This window comes from Lithobates pipiens, unplaced genomic scaffold, assembly GCF_037356315.1.
Source record: "Lithobates pipiens isolate NorthernLeopardFrog02 unplaced genomic scaffold, aLitPip1_a1.2 Scaffold_13, whole genome shotgun sequence".
NCBI lineage: Eukaryota > Metazoa > Chordata > Amphibia > Anura > Ranidae > Lithobates > Lithobates pipiens.
The window spans coordinates 141310452-141330443 of NW_027507718.1; the positions used below are offsets into that span (position 1 = coordinate 141310452).

General features: G+C 42.9%; 1 protein-coding gene across 1 annotated transcript in view; it reads left to right on the plus strand.

Annotated features, from left to right (window-relative positions):
- The window catches only part of WDR18 (WD repeat domain 18), a 28840-nt gene extending 17211 nt beyond the window's left edge, over window positions 1–11629 (plus strand). The window contains exons 7-10 of the mRNA XM_077475655.1: window positions 6693–6817; window positions 8206–8372; window positions 10208–10276; window positions 10369–11629. Of these exons, the coding sequence (XP_077331781.1) occupies window positions 6693–6817; window positions 8206–8372; window positions 10208–10276; window positions 10369–10494 (487 nt within the window). The 3' untranslated portion in view covers window positions 10495–11629. The remainder of the gene's footprint in view (window positions 1–6692; window positions 6818–8205; window positions 8373–10207; window positions 10277–10368) is intronic.
- The last annotated feature ends 8363 nt before the right edge of the window (window positions 11630–19992 follow it).

Genomic DNA, 19992 nt, shown 5'->3' on the forward strand with positions numbered 1-19992 from the left:
AATCCCAATGAAATACCGTATTGGCGTATAACACGCACTTTTTCTCCTTTAAAAGCAGGGGAAAATCGCGGGTGCGTGTTATACGCAGATCCCCCACAATTCTGAGCCTCTGGGCGGCTTTTTAGCCGCCTTCGGCTCTTCTTGGCTTTCAGCCATCCTCGGTGGCTTTCAGCTGTTGGCGGCCAAAGACAGCAGCAGGCCGCCGAGATACACAGGACATCCGGCTCTGTATCTTGGCGGCATTTAAAAATAAATAAAAAACTGGTGGACGAGGCTGCAGATGGACAATGATAAGGCTGCATTGATGGGCATTTAAATGTAAGTTAGGGGTGCATGTTATACGCCGATAAATGCGGTACATTTGTTTTGGCATAGTGTATGGCCAGCTTCATAGAAGTACATGGAAGGGATTGGGTGGGGTAGGAGCGCAAGTGCAGGGTGTGTGTTAATGAGGTTAGCTGCTGAAGTACTTTTTGTTTTCACATCCCAAAGTTGCTGTTGGATAGCAACAAGTAATTGAGTTTCCTATAGAACAAACTGAAGGGTGATGGTAAGGCCTGGCCTAGATTATGTAGAGCGCTTTTTTTCTAAGTGGTATACATTCCTCAGAGAACAGGCAGTTGTCTAGGTTGGGATTTTTCTGCCCACCACTACCAGACCCACCAGATAAGACTAGCTCCAGATGTGTGAAAAATAAGAAGCCTGTTGTTCAAAAACATAAGTGGCTACAATGTGGGAACTAATTTACAACAAAAAAAATTTGGTGTGATGAGCTATTCTATCCACGCACACCCTAAGTCCTAAAATATAACTTGTTTCCAAGAGTAAAGGGTTTTTTTTTGTTTTGTTTTTTGTAAACCCTTACAAGCCACTATAATGAGGCTTACCTGTAGCTACCCCGGATATCTCCTAAACCTGCTTGGTTTAGGAGATATCCCTGTATCAGCATGTGCCAACATCATCGGCACGTGCGCACTGAAGCAATGGTACGTTTGTGACGTTGCTTCAGCTAGTGTGCCATTATCGGCGGCTCCCACGTGCATGCACAGGAGTGGCGTCATTGCGGCTCCGGCCAATCACAGCATTGGAGCCTGTGATAGCCGGAAGTAACTCCGGGAGCAATGTTGCCGGCCAGAGCTGTGCACGGAGACCACTACGGGGGCTTCAATCTAAGGCGAGTATCTCATAATTAGCTAGTATGCTTTGCATACTAGCTCATTATGCCTTTGTCTTGAAGGTTGTGTGTGTGTTTTTTTTTTTTCTCCATTGTGGGTTTACAACCACTTTATTTCACATCTAATGTCATTTTTTTTTTCTTTTCCCTAACGGCAAGAGCACAGAGACCCATCTAGGAGGATCTTTTGAAAGAGGACTCGATCGCAAATAGATCTGCTACTGATGTATACTACAGAGGATAATGCTGTATATTATAATCACGCTCAAAATGAAGGGACATGATATCTATTGTGCTAGTTGGGTTAAATATTCTTTCAGAGCTGTGATTGGCTATCAAGAGACAATTGCTGTAATCTGTTTCTGTTTACTATAGACTCACTTTGCAAATCCAGGTAAAAGTAGATGTGCTACTACTCAGCTCCTATTAGTCACTCTTCTTCTAAGCCCACTCAACTTGTATAATATATCAATTGCTCTATTCTGAGCTGTATATACTACTGAGAATATTTCAACAGCATACTCCTATTACTAAGGACACTTGGGGGGGGCTAAATTGATGCTAATTTTAGCAACACTTTTCGACTGCTAGCGGGGAGCTTTTAACCCCTACTTTGCCGGAGCTTTGACAGCGCTGGTCATTGATTTCAATGGCGGGGCTGGTTTAGAGTGCTAAATAAAGCGCTCACACACCACCCCAGAATGCTGCTTGCAGGACTTTTTTTTCTCGCTACCTGCACCTGTAAAACGCCACCAGTGTGAAAGTGGCCAAAATGTAGATGTATCAAATTTTCTATTGGTCTAAATGGCAATGCTGCCAAAGCATCACCTCCCTATTTTCAAGCCTCACTAATATATCAATCCCCGATTAATACAAAAGTACTCAATTTAAATCCAAATGCCTAACATGTTTCACTTTCTAAAGTTAGGCTTCATCAGGAGTGACACTGTATAAGTGAAATAATTAAAATGTGCATCAAATATGCCACATGACTTATGACATCTCACCACTTTTTTATACTCTAATACAGGGGTCTCAAACTGGCGGCCCTCCAGCTGTTGAGAAACTACAAGTCCCGTCGTGCCTCTGCCTGTGGGAGCCATGCTTATAACTGTCAGCCTTGCAAAGCCTCATGGGACTTGTAGTTTTGCAACAGCTGGAGGGCCGCCAGTTTGGGACCCCTGGTTTAATAAATGCTCAGTGGCGCCATCATGCTGCATCATTATGGCACTCGCATGATGTCATTGATCATTGCCGCAGCTACAGCCCTGCATTCACAGTGCCCTCTTCTGTCTGTTTTACTAACTGATTATGATTTTTTAAAGAATGCTTTTATCCTATCATCATCCAGGGCCCTTTATTATCACAAGCTGACAATGCTATTCTACATTCACTATTTGTCATGTATAACGGGCAGTCTACCATACACAAAACTCATCTTTTATATTCTTTACTACAACGAAATCAATGAAGTTGTTAGTGTATGGAAACATTCAGGTGTTGTCTGGTATCATCCATATGAGTATGTATGCAAAATCATATGTAAAGGTCCTGGGAATGGATAAACATAATGCATAAATCATCTTGGCTCCCCATTTCATTTGCTTTCACACAGTACTAGTGGTGTGAGCAGATATACGTGTGGGGTAAAGTATTGATGGGCTTCTTCCCCCCCCCCCCCCCTCCCTTTTTTTTTTTTTTTTTTTTATGGTGAAGAGTAATTTTATATGCCCTCCACCTTCACAAAAGCTGTACATGGAAAAATAAATCATCTTGGCCATGCACAAATGGCAAAAAAGTAAAGCCTTGCTTCACGCCATGAGGTGCCCTTAAGCCCAACTAAAGGAAAAAAACAATCCACGTTGCCTCTGTTTCACATTATGCACTACACAGAATTTTAAATAATCTGGTTTGCTGCCATGCTTTGACTAGATATGCCTAGCAACAGGTCTTTAGCACCAAATAATTTACATGTTCTAAGACCCATCACCTAAACTTGTGGAAAGTATTGCCTATGTAAGCACGGGCAACTGGCAATCTAAATCGCTGTACCAGAGCCACAATTGTAGAAGGATTGAATTGTCGGTTTCCTGCTGTTTTAGGGTTAGTGAATTCCTTCACTGTTGGTACATATGTACAGACTTTACAGTAACCACAGCAATATGATCCCTTAATGGAGTTTAAGCCCTTTCATTATATATATATATATATATATATATACCCAATGAAGTGACTGGCCTTTAGGTGATAAACAGAGATGAAACAGATCCTCCTACATAAGCTATATTTGTTCATCTGCAGTCTTCTCTTTACGTCCATTCAAAGTTCAGAATTTATAAAGCTTGTCTGAGCTGTCAGAAAACGGGGTGGAGAATTGCACATTGCAAGAGCTCAGGGAGGAGAGCTGATTGGAGGGAAGGAACACACCCCCTTCATACAGGGACAGAGTTGAGGCTGTCTAGGAGACTTTGTTGCTGAGAAGCACAATGCCAAAAGAATCTGGTGAGGGACACTGAGCAGAGAGCAATGTATGCAGAACTGAAGCAGGGATAGCGGCACAGGAGCACTTTTACATTGGAGCACCTTTATTTTGAAGCACTTTAAGCACAATGACACTTTGCAAGACAGATATATAATTATCCATATATTTTTTTTTTTTGTGTTTAATTTTTTTTTGGACTGTATTGGGACATTTGTTTTGTGGATTTATTTATACAAAGTATTTTTTTCCATTCAAGGTATACATTGTTTGTGGCAGCATGATGGGGATTGAATAGCGCAGTGAATAGTAATTTACAGTTCTAACAATTACCTATGGTTCTTAGCTTGGGTATTTGATGAGCAGCTGGCAGTCCCAGATTAACATTCACGCTCATGAAGTGACAGCAGCGCTGTGGTTAAGTTATCACTGGTTGACTTGTATGTATGTATGTATGTATATTTTTTTTTTTATCTAAGTGATGATAACCAAGCACTTTTATCAGAATAAAGCTTTGTACACACTGGCTGACTATTGGGCAGCATTGGCTGGTTCAGTGGAAACCGGCTGACTTCTGTCGAAGGGGCATGACTGAAAAAGGTCTGCCGATCGGCAGCCCAACACCGCTTTCAGCCAATGGGTTAAACAAAAAAAAAAAACTACCAGTGTGTACCAGTCTTAAAACGGGTGTCCCATGAAATTTTTTTTTTTTTTTTTTTGTCAGCAGCTACAAATACTGCAGCTGCTGAATTTTAAAATAAGGACACTCGCCTGTCCCAGAGTGCAAGGTTGTCGGCGGCCGAAGCCGAACTGTCCCTCGGTCCTTGGATGCTGCCGCCGCCATCTTTGGTAAAGGAATCGGGGATATAAATCCTTGCGGCTTCACTTCCCGGGTCCCTACTGCGCATGCGTGAGTCACGCAGCGCAATCCGAATGGTCCCAGCAGACAGCGGGACACAACGAAGCATAAACTCCCATGGGAGTCTATGCCTGGAAGTGGCTGCAAATACCAGGTATCTGCACCCCCCCCCCCCCCCACCGAAAGGTGCCAAATGTGACACCGGAGGGGGGAGCGTTTCGAAAAGCGGAGGTTACACTCAATTTTTTTTGAACCTCCACTTTAAGTGACTTTCTATAAAGCCCCATTCACACTTGTGTGACTTGAAAGTCGCTAGACTTTGCCACGACTTGAAGCAATACCTGTGTAATCTTGAGGCCTATGGACCTCAAGTCGCATCAAATTCAGATCAAAGTGACAGGGACTACTTTGAAGTTGCACAGATGTGAACGATACCCAAAGTATTGAGCAAAGGCTGTGAATAATTGTGTACATTATTTTTTTTTGTTTGTTTGAAATCTTTGCAAATTTATTAAAAATGACAAATTTCTTTCACGTTGTCATTATGGGGTATTGTTTGTAGAATTTTGAGGAAATTAATTCATTTTGGAAAAAGGCTGTAACCTAATGTGTAAAAAGTAAATTGCTGTGAATACTTTCCAGATGCACTGTAAAAGCTATCGACTGTTTAATCTCTAAAAATATTGGAGAAACTATTATACTGCATATAAAAGCCATATTGAGATTACATTGCATTGTGATCTTCTCAAAAATGGTTAATAAGCTGGTACTTTACATCAAAATACCGATACTGTTGACTCATTTTTATAATTTTAATGTTAAAGGATGCTATCAAAGATGCACTGCATACTAGCACATTATGAAATGCTTCCCATTGAATGAAGCCCTCCAGTGGTGCACTGTCACCGCTAACTGGGCTTCCACCTTCACCCCGTCTTCCCTACGGGTTTGCAGGCTCTGGCAGCTTGAATGGAGGAGCTGTGATGGCGTCACTCCCACGCATATGTTCAGACGCCACAGCACAGCGATCTGAAGGAACAGCACGGATATGCTGTTCTTCAGAGCGCATGCGCTGGTTACCGGGTGCCAAAAGGGTGAATAACTCCTAAACGGTGCATGTTTGGAAGAAATTCATTTTACCTACAGGTAAGCTTTATTATAAGCATACCTGTAGATAAAAATCACAACAGCGGACTTTACTACCGCTTTTAAAGTATATCTTAACCCAAGAACAACACTTTTTTTTATTTTTTTCGGATTACCTGTTCAGTTAGATTTGGTGGCTGTATTGGTTTTCCTTTTTCAGGCCAAATTATTTTTTGCAAATACAGAAATCTTAATTATTTTGTAACTTCCTGCGTACTGAACTGAAATCTCAGTGGCTATCTGCTTTTCCAGCTATGCTCTGTGGACTACACCTTATCCCTATGTAATGGAGATGAGGAGAGAGAGTTGTGTTTTTTTTTTTTTTTGTTTGTTTGTCTTTTCTACTGCAAGTGGGTGTTGTCACCCTAGGACAGATAGTGGTAGTGGCAGTATAATCTGGTGAAAATTAACAGTTTACCAGTCCTTTGGTCTGAAGGCTGCATTATAGCACATTTTATGTTTTTGGGTTTAATGCTGTAATTGCATAAAAAAAAAAAAAAACTTGCTGAAACTGTAAACTCCTGCCAAGGTCAAAGCATGTTGGGTGGTTGAAATGTGAGAAACTTTCTGAAAGTATATAGTTTCCAGATTTAGTTTGCTTGCTAGATGAGTGTGTAATATTTTTGATGTTACTGTGTTTGTGATCAGCTTTTGGATGCAAAGAGATTTTCCAGTGTATATGATAAGTCATTTTTTTTTATTTTAAGAGCACGTCTGCGAGACCCAAATGTTTTATTCTTAAACATGTTATGTTGATCTTCTAGGGCAGGGATAAGCAATTAGCGGATCTCCATGTTGCAAAACTACAAGTCCCATCATGCCTCTGGGTGTCATGCTTGTGGCTGTCAGTCTTGCTATACCTCATGGCACTTGTAGTTCTGCAACAGCTGGTGGTCCACTAATTGCATATCTCTGTTCTAGGGCTTTTGTAAGGCCACCCCTATGTAAACTAAATAGCAGGCTTAGGTAAATACGTGTTCATTAATTATAGACAGTGTAAAAAATAAAGGACCCTTCTTAATCTCTGTTCACAGGGACCAGATAACGTGCCTTTCTGTTTCACTGGATGGGAGTATGCTGGTATCGGGTTCTCATGATGAAACAGTCTGTGTTTGGGACGTACAAAGCAAGCAGTGTCTGCGTACAGTCAACCACAGAGGTATTGTCAGTTTGTGTTTAGGATTATAGTTCAACATTGCCCAATACTTTAAACCAAAAATGTAATATATTGCAGCTTACCAGTCATTAGATGTGATGGCTCTGCATTCGTTTTTTTTTTATTTTTTGGGCTTTTTCCCTCCCTTTTTTTTTTTTTCACCTGCTGATCTGGGAAGTAACACCCCATCTGTATTAGAGAGCTTACACTCTGGATAAATGAGCATAGAAGAACAGAAGCACTATCAGTCTGGGAGGGAAGTATTAAATGTACCGTCAGATTTAATGGTTTTGCTCCCAGGCTAGTTCTGGCATTTTTGTCATACATGTAAAAATGTGCATTTTTTTATTTTTTTTGCTAGAAAACTACTTGGAACCCCCAAACATTATATATTTTTGACAGCAGAGGCCCTGGAGAATAAAGTGGTGGTTGTGGCAATTTTATGTTAAATGATATTTGCACAGCCATTTTTAAAACTGACTTAACCACTTGCCACCTGCCATATGACGTCGGCAAAGTGATTGTGTTATCCATATGACGTCTTTCAGGATAACCAGCCGCTGCACGCCCCCGGGGTGCGCATCACTGCGATCGTTGTTGCGGTGTGTCAGACTCTTTACCACGTGATCAGACGCATCCAATCATGGCTCATCACAGTGTAAACAGGAAGAGCCGTTGATCGGCTTTTCCTTACTCGCCTCTGTCGGACTAGAGGAGAGCCAATCGACTGCTCCTCTGACGGTGGGGGGCGGGGCTGTGCTGCATGTTTGTCGGAATGCGATATCAGCCATACTATCGGTATGACTCAAATTGCATGTGATTTGCAGTGCGGTGTGAAGCGCATGCAGTCTCGCAGAGTGCAGAAGTGTGAACCAGAATAAGGCTCCGTTCACGTTCAACGTTTTGGGAATTGCTGTGATTCTGCCCATGATCGCAAGTCTTTTGCCTCGGTTATCGCACGCAATCATGGCAAACTGCAACACGCAAAGCTTGCCGCCCAAAAAAGAACAGGAGCTTATTTTGGTTGACAAGCTTCACACATTCTGGTTTTCTGCACGATTTATCGTGACATTTTGCAGTTGAATTTGAGGTCACAGGAAGAATCACAGCAATTCTGCCCAAGATCCCAAATTGCCAAATCTGAATGGAATCTTAACAAAAGTTAATCATTGTAAGCGTCCCTGTCATTGGTAAATGGTTGGTCTCATCCCTCGACACGAATACAGTCTGCAAGAATTTGTTCTTTTGAAAGACCACATACTTGCCAGATCACTAGGTGCAAAAAGAGAGTGGGCCTAAAACAGAGCAATGAGTGATTTGGTAAACTGCAACGTGTTTGCTTTTGGGTTTAATACTACTTTAAAGATCTAAATTGTTTTCAATATCCCCAGGTCCAGTAACCAATGCCTTCATCATACCTGCACCTGGCAACATGCTTCGAGCAGACAGTAAGCCTAACTTTCCCCTGCCTCGATTCAGCAAACATTTTCAGGGAGCTGAGGGCTCTGATGGGCCTGAGAGTGATGGAATTATTCTTCGACTTGGGAAACATCAACATGTGAGTATTGTGGATTTGTTTACTGACTCTTTTTGTTATTACCAGTAAAAGTACAAGTTGTTATAGCTTTCCCATTCTCTGAATGAAGCAAATGTTAGATGTGTGTTTAGAAGCAACACATGCTTGAACTGAACACAGGTTGAATAAATGGAGCGGTGAGGGAAGGAGGGGGTGTTAGGAGTTCCCAGGTGTAATGTGGAAGGGGCATGTTTTGGCTGACATTTTGGAGGAATATAGGGGTGAGTGCACAAACTGTCTCATAACTAGCCTGTGGTACAGTATACTTCATTATCAACCAGCAGCAGATATCATAGGGAACATGATGATGGGGTGTGTATGGGTTGCAGAAGAGAGTGAAGAAAACATCCTACTTGGACTGCTGGCTGTAGGTGGGATGGTATAGGTGACACTTTGACACAGATAACGTTGTGGTGGTTGTACATGATTAAACAAAGCAACTACAGTGGAATCTTGAATTACGAGCATAATCCATTTTAGGAGAATGCTTGTAATCCAAAGCACTCGCATATCAAAGCGAGTTTCCCCATAGAAGTCAATGGAAACTAAGATAATTTGTTCTGCTTTGACTTGTATTGCATGCAATACCGCATGTGGCCAGAGGTGGGGGGGGTGCCGGAGAGCCTCAGAATTGCTCGGGGACAGCTTGGCTAAACTTGGAAAAACTTGGAGTATTCATGCACTAAAATACACACCCTTTAGCATTTAGTAAATGTATGTGCAAAGACTATTAAATACTTACTAACTAGACTGCAGTCTAAAGCCTTGTACACATGGTATGATTGTTGGCCAACTGAGCGTCTGATTTTTGTCAAGAGGGCATGTGCCAGGATCTTGAGCGCCACCCTTTGGGCCCCTTCTGCTAATTTCGTGTTTGAGCGTTGATTCCAAAGTTTCAACTTTTGTATGATGGATTTATGTACTGACTATATGAAAATCTGATGTCAAACCGTTGTGTACCGAAAATTTACTAGCCTGTCACCCAACATTTGTTGACCAAAAGTTGGACAACAATTGTCAAAAGGAGCATACTAATGGTAAGATTGTAGGACAATAGACAATCCCCTGCCAACAATTGTACTGCGTGTACGAGGCATTAAGCAAAAATTGTCCCACTAACATGTCTGCCTTGCAGACACATGGGCAGGGCTACGGTCAAAGTAAGGCTAGGACAGGTAGGACTATATTACTAGATAAAAATAGAAGCTGCGGCCATCCAATTGTCAGGTTAGAGGATCTCTTCTATTGTTTGGTGCTATACTTCAATCTATCATAACTAAAAAAAAAAAAAAAAAATGCAAAGGTAATTAAAACAGACGCGACAGGGACTAATTTTGTGGGGAAAGGTAGGTTTTGTTTTTTTTTCATTTTGTATGGTGGTTGTTTTTATAAAGATTTGATAATTATTTAGGGCATACTCTGTGTGATGCTTGTTTCACTATTCCACCTTCATTACTTCCTGGAGATATGTTCATTTCAAATGTCTAACTGAAAAGTTAAATGAGGAAAGCTTACAAAACGGAGGATTCGCCCCAGAATAATATCTCTACCCTTGATTGGATAAGCACACTTAAGATGAGATTTAGGCAACATGATTTGACAGTGTTTTTGACTTTTCTTACAAGGTGTCAGATTTGGGGCTTTTTTGTGTTATTAAAGTTGCACAAAAAAATGTATTCTCTGCTGAAACTAGTGGCCCCTAGAATTGTACTCTTAAGGCTTACCGCATTCATGTTCATTTAAAGCTAAAAATAACATTTTGGCTAAATTGTGCTTTTATCAAGAAAATACTTCAGTGCCCTTCCTTCTCATTGTAGGGATCAGAAGACACTTACCAGCAGAGGGCAGATCATCTTCACCAACTCCTTGGTGAAAGTGAAGGAAAGGTGAGATCTTTAGTAATATCGGGAAGTTAGCCAATTATTGTGCGTTAGTGATTTGTCTCTATTTTGGCTTCATCATTTCTCTCTCACTTCAGAATCTTTCAGGTCTTGTTGAGCAGCTTCGAGCGCGAACAGCAGAACTGGACGAGGAGCTGAGTATGGTTCGAAAGATAAACAAAGATCTCTTTGACTTTTCAGCTAGCATTCTTACCAAGCCATGAAGCTTGGTGCAAAAAGTACACTAAAAAACTTTTTTTTTTTTTGTCTTTTTGAGTAAACCATTAGTTCATATCAAAATAGATGTTCTGCAGCTTTAGACTAGCTGTAAAAAAGTGGTTCTGTGATCAAAGGTGCAAGATTATCTGTTTTAAATTGGATAAAATAGATGATGTGGCAAAAGTCAAATTGGCAAGATTGTTTTGGTTACTGCTTACTGAAAATTGTTCATATAGCAGGATGTACTCTTCTTCTTTTTTTTTTTTTTTTTTCTAAGGGAGCTGGTTTACATGTCACAGGTATCCTCCGCAATGATATAAATGTATCAATTGATTGTGTTTGTCATAACCAAGAGCAACCAATAAGGTCTCGTTCACCATACCCAATTGGGCTGGCAAACCAAACACCTTGTGGTGTGTTGCAATGCTATTCATTTTAAATGGCACCCCAGTGCATTTGCAGAGCACACCTGTGCATTGAATTGAGTTGCAGCACATGCCACCCAAACAAAATCGAGTGTGAACAGGTCAAACTCCTTGTTTGCTGATCTGAGTACAACTGAATTACGCCCCAGTTCACACTGCCACGTCTTCAGTTATGTGACTTTAACTCCGAATCCCAGCGCGACTTTGGCATGACTTGCATGCAACTTCTTTAACAAAAATCAATGCAAGTCGAACCAAAAGTAGCACAGGAGCCTTTTTCTAAGTCGGAGGGACTCAAGTCTCTGAATGGGGTGCGACTTCTGATGTGACAAGTCCTGCAAAGTCTGAGAGCATGTCGCATCAGTGTGAACCGGGCTTGAAACCTATTTGGTTCCCAGTAGTCAATGCTCATTGGATTGTTACTCTTTTTATATTGCCTGCCAAAACAAACATTTGCAGCATAGTGTATTCTGTTTGTTTTTACATGAATTTGTATCCTTAGTAAAAGGCATTGAGCAATGGATGTGCTGGACATGTGTGGTGTATTTTAGCACATTATTAAATATAATGCTGCCTTCCTCATGATAAACACCCTGTGGATGTATAGCACAGAATACATTAGGAAACAGTATTTTAACCAAAAGTATAAATTGTGTACACAATAACATCTGTTTTCTATCATTATGTAATAAAGAATTTTTGTTTGTTTTTTAAATGATCTCGTGTGTGTGTGTGTGTGTGTGTGTGTGTGTTTTTTTTTTTTTTTTTAAGAACAACAAGTTTATTGGTGGTCAGGAACAACAGGGCATACAGCAAAGAATGTACAGAGGGTAACAAGGCAATCAAATCACATTCACATATGGTATACATACATGCATACATTATTGCTTCGTTGGTCATACTGCATACAAGACCACCCTGGCACCCCACCCCCTAGACCCCCTCAGGCAAACGCTGAGAGGGCCAGAGGAGCAGGGCCGTCCGGGAGACAACACTCTGAGACAATTTAGGCCAAAGTGATACTACCAGTATCTCCACCCCGCTCCCCCATCCCCGCCACCCAACGGTCAGCTCCCCAAGTAAACTGAGACTGCGGTTAATAGATAGTTCCCATACCATGAATACAAGCAGGTCACTTAATGTAGTCCGTTAAGTTAACTCCGCACAGGTGTCCGGGCTAGCGAGCCACCTGTCCCATATCCTGGTAGACTTGTTGGGGCAACCCCTATGTGCGTAAATAACCTTCTTCAGAGGCAGCGATAAATTCACCTCGGCTATCCATGCTCTAATCGTGAGAGGCGTTGTATGTAGCCACAGCCTTGCGAGCAGTTTCCTAGCACTAAACAGGGTCTCGTGGAGAAAAAGGTATGACAGCGAGTGTTCTGTGTATCGGTCAGAAGCCCGAGTAGACAGATTTTAGGGTCAACTTGTAGGGGAGAACCCATGTGGTCATGTAGGAACTGAATGATGCGTAGCCAATAGGCCTGAACGTCCGGGCATGCCCAGATTAAGTGATAAAATGTACACGGGTGATCCCCGCAGCGCGGGCACCCCGGGTCCTGTGATGTGCGGTATTTGCTAATTCTTATCGGCGTGAGGTATGCCTTGTGTATAATCTAAAGTTGGGTCAGCCGATCTGACAACCTAGGGGAAGCCAGCCTAACATTGGTAAGAATGTCCTCCCCAGTCTTCAGTGTCCAGTGGGCCTACCTCCTCTTCCCATCTGTTTAGCTACCTCCGCAATCCCGGTCACCGTACGCGTTCTAAGGAGAGTATATATGGTGGATATTAGCTTGGCGGGATCCTCCCCCACTATAACACCCACCAGGGGCAGCTCTTGGCAGTTGGGGAACCCATCTGAACTGGGCCCGAAGGGCATGCGAGAGCTGTACAGAACGAAAAGCCATGTGCGAGGTTATTCCGTATTCCGCCTGTAACGCATGGAAACTGCGGACTCCCATCGGGGTGACAACCTGATATAGGTACACCACGCCCCTAGAAGCCCACAGACTTACTCCCGGTATCGATCTGAGCTCCCCCAGTTGGGGATTGTGCCACAGTGGGGTGTGGGAGTGTACCCTATCGGCCCCGACCATCCCCTGAGCAATATCTCATATATGCCTTTGTTGGTCCAGTAGGGGAGTACCACCTCTCCTCCTCCCGCCACTCTACCTTCCCCGAAACAAAACCTGAAGGGGGGCATGTGCATGGCTGCGAGACTTTCCGCAGGTCAGCGTTTGATACCTAGGGCCATCCGACTTAAGCAGGTGGTAGAAATGGGATAGCTGGGCTGCGATATAATACGAGCGTATGTCGGGGAGCGCCGCACCTCCCTGATCCGTGGGGTTTGATCTCTAATGTGCTTTACTGAAAAACTGTTCAATATACGTTAAGATTTGCAAATTTTTCAAATATTGTCGTAATGCCTGTATTCACTACAGACCTGTTTAATGCTCCCTGGGCATTCATGGAATATTAACATAAATCCAATCACTAAGATCCCATGCAATATTTAACACTTTATTGTAATTTCAAAGGCTAATTTCAATCTTTCTCAAGTCATCTTCCAGGACGGCACACCTGAGATGAGAGGCTCCTCCCTACAGGAAACACAATCGACAGCTGTTTTAAGTCCCCACTCTTCCCCTTGATCCTCAGTTTTTGATTGTGTTTCTCCCTACACAGCGAAACTGTTTGTTTTTTTTTCCAAATTACCTGAAGCCCGGGGCTGGTGGTCTCCCCCTGGGAGCCGGACCACAAGCTTGGGAAGCCTCTGGGTCTGCTAGGATATTCTTGTCCTTCCTGGGGGGTTCCCCTATCTTTTCCTCAGGGGGGGCAGCAGAAATTGGAAGAGCCCCCCTGAGAGCTGAAGGACCCTGGGTACAGTGGTGTACCCAGAACTTCAGGGGCCATTATCCTGTCTCCCCTCCTTACCTGTACAGGTGGCTGTTCAGAGGAGGGTGCTGGCCATCGGTTCTTTCCAGGGGGATCTTGTCCCCGACTCCTGGGTCCCCGGTAGCTCGCGTGGGCTGCCGGAGAGGGCGTGGCAACAAGCACTCGCGTCATTTTCAAACTTCGGGAAAATGGCAGCGGTGTTCTTACCCAGGAGGGAAGGCTGAGAGCCAGTAGGAGCAGGCGCCCACATCCTCCTTTCGCTAGAGTGAGGAGGCACCAGTTTACTACGGTGGATGTCTGCCTTAACCACCTCAGATGGGAATGAGGAACGGAAGGCATTGCCCCCCCCCATGTATATAGACTGACTGGTACAGTGCAGGACACAGCCTAACCTGGCACCTCCTTATGGGGACAGCAGTGGGGGGGGGCACTTTGGCGGCTATCCTCCTTGCGTGTGGACCATAAGGATGGAAAAGCAAGCCCGCTGGCTGTGGCAAAAAGAGGAAGACAATGGTGAGTACTTTCCTTTTGCCGTGGGAATTTTAGCTGCAAAATCCCCAATTCCAGCCAGAGGGTTTCTGGGCATTTGAGATCTCCCCTGGGGTCTGGATTCAAATAGCCCTTAAGCTTCTGCTAAAAACACCAGCTGCAGCTCCCTCTTACATCAGAGACGCTGTATGGTGGACAGGTGGTGCAGAGGAACGAGTGTGCCTAAATCACCTCAGATGGGAAAGAGGTAGGTAGGCCATTGCTCCCCCTTCCCTGTGTATATACTGACTGGTGCAGTGCAGAACCTGGGGTCGGAAAACAAATAGCCCAGATGCCACTGCTAAAACCACCAGCCACAGCTCCCTCTTACAGCAGAGACACTGTGGTTATCACAGCAGTAGGTTGCCAGCCTCTCCCTACATGCCCAGTTTTGGTACATTAGTAGGGATGAATATAGCGTACAGAGGGGACCTGGTAGATACAAAGTTACGAACAGGCCAGGTATACCACTGAACAAGTTATTAATTGGGCAGTGGTTGGTGGATTCAGAAGCTCCCCTGGTCAGCAGGTGCACTAGGTTACCGGCCCTATTAGCCCAGCTGCTAGGAATCTGAAGTTGCTTCATGATGCTTAAAAGCTGACCTAACATTCAAGGAGGGCAGGGACCAAGCTTCTGTGTGGCACAGTAGGGGTTCCCTTGTGACAGATCCTCTTTTTGGGGGTTGCTTGCTATAGGTAACTTTCATAAGCTCCAACCTCCCACTCCACCTTTACACTGTGGTTATATTATAGTGTAGGAGGTAAGAAGAAACTTTTTTTGTTTTGGGCTACAATCCACTCAGTGGCAGATCTAAAGGCGATTCACCATAGATCGCTTCCTACATCCTTTTAATTGAGGATCTTCTGTGCTAACCTATGCAAGAGCTACATAATTGCTTGTTTGAAGCCTGCAAGTAGCTATTTACCCCCAGGCTAAATTGGTAACCACCTCTTCTACAGGCTGTCTTAAATTGGTCTCTAGGGCTGGGCTCATTGAGACTTTAGTTGCTAATCAGCACCACCTGGGTATGAGCTGGCTGGCGTTTGCTCAGTCTATGGAGGTAAGGTAGGACAACAACTACTAATAGTAGGGTGTCCAACCATTTTAGGATTTGTTCCTTCACTGGTGGTGAAGGTTTAGTATCTACAGCCCAGGCTATGCCTATGAAATAAATTGCCTGTTGGTTATTTCATAAAGGGATAGACCATGACTCCTCATTGGCTGCACACCAGTAGACCTCAGTAGTGAAGGTTTGTCCTTGCTGGGATGTTTTTGTGGCACAGCAGAAATACACATTGAGATTTGTGACATCTCTGCTCATAAGGGCTATATTGCTGTACATTAGAAATGTACTGCACTGAAGCTTGTTTGCTGTCCTTTATATCCTAAAGGTACTGCTTTGTTTGGCTACAGATCCGAAAAATACAACAGTGAAGGTGGTCTGTACTTTCTGGTTTTGTGCTGCACAGCAGAAATGCACATCATTGAGTCTGGTGACATCTCTGCTCATAATGGTTATATTGCTGCACATCAGACATACACAAGATTGAGGTCTGTCTGTGGGGCTTTGTGTCCTGTTTTACTGCCTTGTTGGTTACTTATCAGGCAGCAGTGAAGTCTGATGGTCCTGATTTGCGTGGCATTGTGCTGATTCAGACAGTGCTATTAACGGCAATGGCTGCCGAGTTTAAACATGCGATTTGACATGTTGAGTTGCATGACAAATCATTTCAATATGGATGTGCTATCTCTATTCAGAGTGTTTTATTGTTGCACATCAGACATATACAGCATTAAGGTCTGTGAGGTTTTGTGTCCTGTATTACTGCCTTATCAGAAAGGCAGCAGTGAAAATTGATGGTTCGCATTTGTTGGGCTACATAGCAGAAATACAAATTGAACCCCTGCCAGGTGTAGTACATATACTGCCTTTGGTAATCCGTGTAGCACCAAAAAGTGGTGTCGTGCCGATTTTAGCTATGCGATTTGACATGTTGAGTCGCAAGGCCAAATCGCTTCAATATGGATGTGCTATCTCTATTCAGAATTGTTATATTGTTGCACATCAGACATATACAAGATTGAAGGTTGTCTGTCCTTTATGTCTTGCATATACTGCCTTATTGGCTGCATATCAGAAAGGACACAGCAGTGAAGATTGCTTGTCTTTTTCTGATTTTGTTTTTGCTGCTCAGCTGAGACACATTGAGGATGGTGGCATCTCTGCTCAGTATTGGTATATTGCTACACATCAGACATACACAAAGATTGAATGTTTGTGTCCTGTATGTCCTATATTTACTGCCTTATCATTTTTATATCAGGTACAGCAGTGAGCAGTTTTTTTTCATTGATCTACCTTTCTGCATCTTAGGGATACACAGCAGGGGTTTGTTGGCTGCAATCCTCCAGGGAGTCACAGCATTGGGGACCCCTTACTTGTTCGACCTGAAAATTGCTATTTTTTTCCCTGCGACCTGTGTAATCTTGAGGTCTGTGGATCCAGGAATCAGGGACTGCTGGAGTCGCACAGACGCAAATGGTACCCATTGGAAGCCATAGTGTATGACTTCTCATGCGTCTTGCAGTCCCAAGTCGCAGGTTGGGTCGCACGCTTGTGGGAACTCTAAACTTATCTGTCCCTTCTGATTGAGGTTTTGCTACACAGCAGGAATACTCATCATGGAGTTGTTTTATTTTGCAGCAGACCAGAAAGATTGCAGCTGTAAAGGCTGTCTGTCTTTTTCCTCAGTGTCTGCTTTTATGTTGTTGCACAACAGAAATACTCAAGATTGAAGCTTGTTGGTGCTTTCTGTTTCAGAAAAACACAATGCTGCAGGTTGCTTGTGTCCTTTCTCAGTGTTGGTTCTATCTGAACTACACTACAGAAGTGCATGACAAAGGATTGTCTTGTGTTCCATATTTTACCCTGTGGCATAGCAGAAATGCACAACACGGGAGTTGGTGTTCATATTGATCTTATAACTGTATTTGGTGGTTTGTCAGAAATACACAACATAGAAGTTTGGGTCTTTCTGTCTTTATATTTATAGCCTTGTTTTGCTGTACATAGGTAAAACACAACAGTAAAGGGGGTTCCTGTCCTTTCTGTATTTATATATCAGTTATGACCTAGCTAGCTGCACTAAAGAAATACTCAGCATTTAGGGTTTGCTTGTGTCTTAATGTTTTTACGTCTTGGCAGCACATCAGAAAACCAGACTGTGAGGACTGTTTGTCTACATTGAGGTTCAGATTTGGGTCTCTTCCCATATTTGATATATGGGTTTAGCTAGTCACACTCGGGTACACATTGTTGTCTATGCTTGTGTCCAGTCTGTCTAAATCTATTGTGCCATGCCCACAATCTATGATCATTTTATTTGTGATATTAATAATACATGTATCACCTTTTTGTATTTCAGCCTTCTTTTCCATGGAGGGGCCAGGAGTTCGGGCTGCAGATGCCACATGTCAGAAAACCTTGACCACTTACATTCAGGGATGCCAGAACCATTTCCTAGGTTTGAAGCCCTGTAGGGTTATGGGACACTGGAGGAAGGGGATAATGAATCGCCCTGTTTAGTAAGAACTTGGAGAGTTCTGTTCAGAGAAGTATTAGAGCCTGAGGATGAAGTATAAAGATGTATACCCAATCGAATAGGTTTTGGCTCGGTGCATGGCCTTCATTTCGCCCTTTTAGCAAAACTAGACATAGCAATATGGGTAGTCTACTCCTGCTAGGGACTTTAATCTCCTGAAGTAGGCTCTCAGGCGTAAGTAAAGACATAGATTGGGCATGCCTTAAACCCAGGGTTCAAGCTTCTGTTAATCTATTTCCCTTAAGTAGGCTTCCCTTTAGTCTTTTTCTGACATAAAGATAAAAAGGAACAAAAATAAAAAAAATTGTCTGTCGGGGGCCCCCCCCCCCCTTTTTTTGCAGTTTTATTTCCCTGAACAGGGTAGTGTTAAGACAGGCCCTCTTATTGATTAATGTAGTGTCCTTGTCTTACACAGGTCTCTTATTTATCTTTTTAGTTGTTCTAAGTAGCACCTACAGGCACAATAGGCCATGGTTGTTAGATGTGTGAGATAGGCAACATTGTTAACCTACAAGTTTAACATGTTTTCTGATTCCATCTTTAAGAGCCCATTTCACCTAGATACTGCATCCGAAGCGGAAAAGGCAGGGACATCTGGGGAGCAGACCTGCAGATCAGCCGTATGATCCAGCTAAGATGCCTTCATCAAGCATATGAGCATATGGAATGGAGGTAAATCTCACTGCAGAACCAAGGTTCACCAAGAGGGTCTTGCAGTGGCCCCACCCTAAGGTAGGCCTGAGGTACTTGTTTATCCTCTCAGGTGTGCCGTCCTGGAAGATGACTTGAGAAAGGTACCAATTACTTACTGGTAACTGTCTTTCTGGGAAATCTTCCAGGACGGCAGGCCTACTTCCCGCCCGTTGGAGGAGGAAAATTCTAGAACACTAGAAGGTGAGTACCTATGAGGAATGATTTCCCTTGTGAACCTGGTTCAGGAGTTACTTCTCTACAAACTGAGGATCAAGGGGAAGGGTGGGGACTTAAAACAGCTGTCGATTGTGTTTCCTGTAGAGAGGAGCCTCTCATCTCTCAGGTGTGCCGTCCTGGAAGATTTCCCAGAAAGACAGTTACCGGTAAGGAACTGGTACCTTTTTTAAATATACAGCTTTTTCTATGATAATACTGCCTTGCGGGTCCTTGTTCAGGCACTTGCTGTTAGTTACAACTGTCTCCCATTTGGGATCTTGAGTTTGCCACCCTGTCACATTGAGCCCCTGATGGAGGCGTCAGTGCTGACACACATTGCACAAGCATTCTCCACCATGGTCAGGAAGCTGGTTTAGAATAGTATAAGATGTGCAGTTGATGTTTTAGAAATTGGCAGCCCTGAGATACAAAGGACGAAAACAACATTATTAAAAAGAAAAAAAAAAAATACACAGCAATGTTCTAGGTACAATTTTACACACACTATAATATAAAAGCCATTAATTTCCGCGCTTTCGATTTCAAAAACTCCACTAGGTGGAGCTGGTAGTATGTAATGTGGAAAGATGGGTAAGTGACACTACCAACTGATGTAATAAAAATAATGTATAGTGCTTCACATCTTAAATTCCTATGTATACTCAATGTGAAATAGATTGATAAAAATCAAATGCAAATATTCATATAAAAAAGTGTAATGTACTTAGTAGTGCAAAAAAAAAATGCAAAACGTGACCATCAAATAATTCCAATAATCAAGCTGAAATAAATTCACGTGGTTAAAAATATATATGCTCTGGTGTAAGTAATTCACAGTCCAAAAGTGGCAAAAATAGTGTCTCTGCGATGTAACTTCCAAAGTGACTTGTGCCTGGATCAAAAACGGCTTAAGTGCAAAATAGGTGAATTCCACTCGTGCTTCCCTCTCTGTTCCACACTCACTGGGGGTAAAGCGCATTCAAGCAGAGTTGTCTAGTCCTGGTGCAAATGAAGTTGCCTCCTCCCATGGTGGTTTGGATCATAAGGGGCATTAGCATAAGGATGGATGGAAAAGATTGATACTCATAGCTTAATTCAATACATTTTAGTTTTTATTCAATCAAAGCAAAAATATCTTTAAAA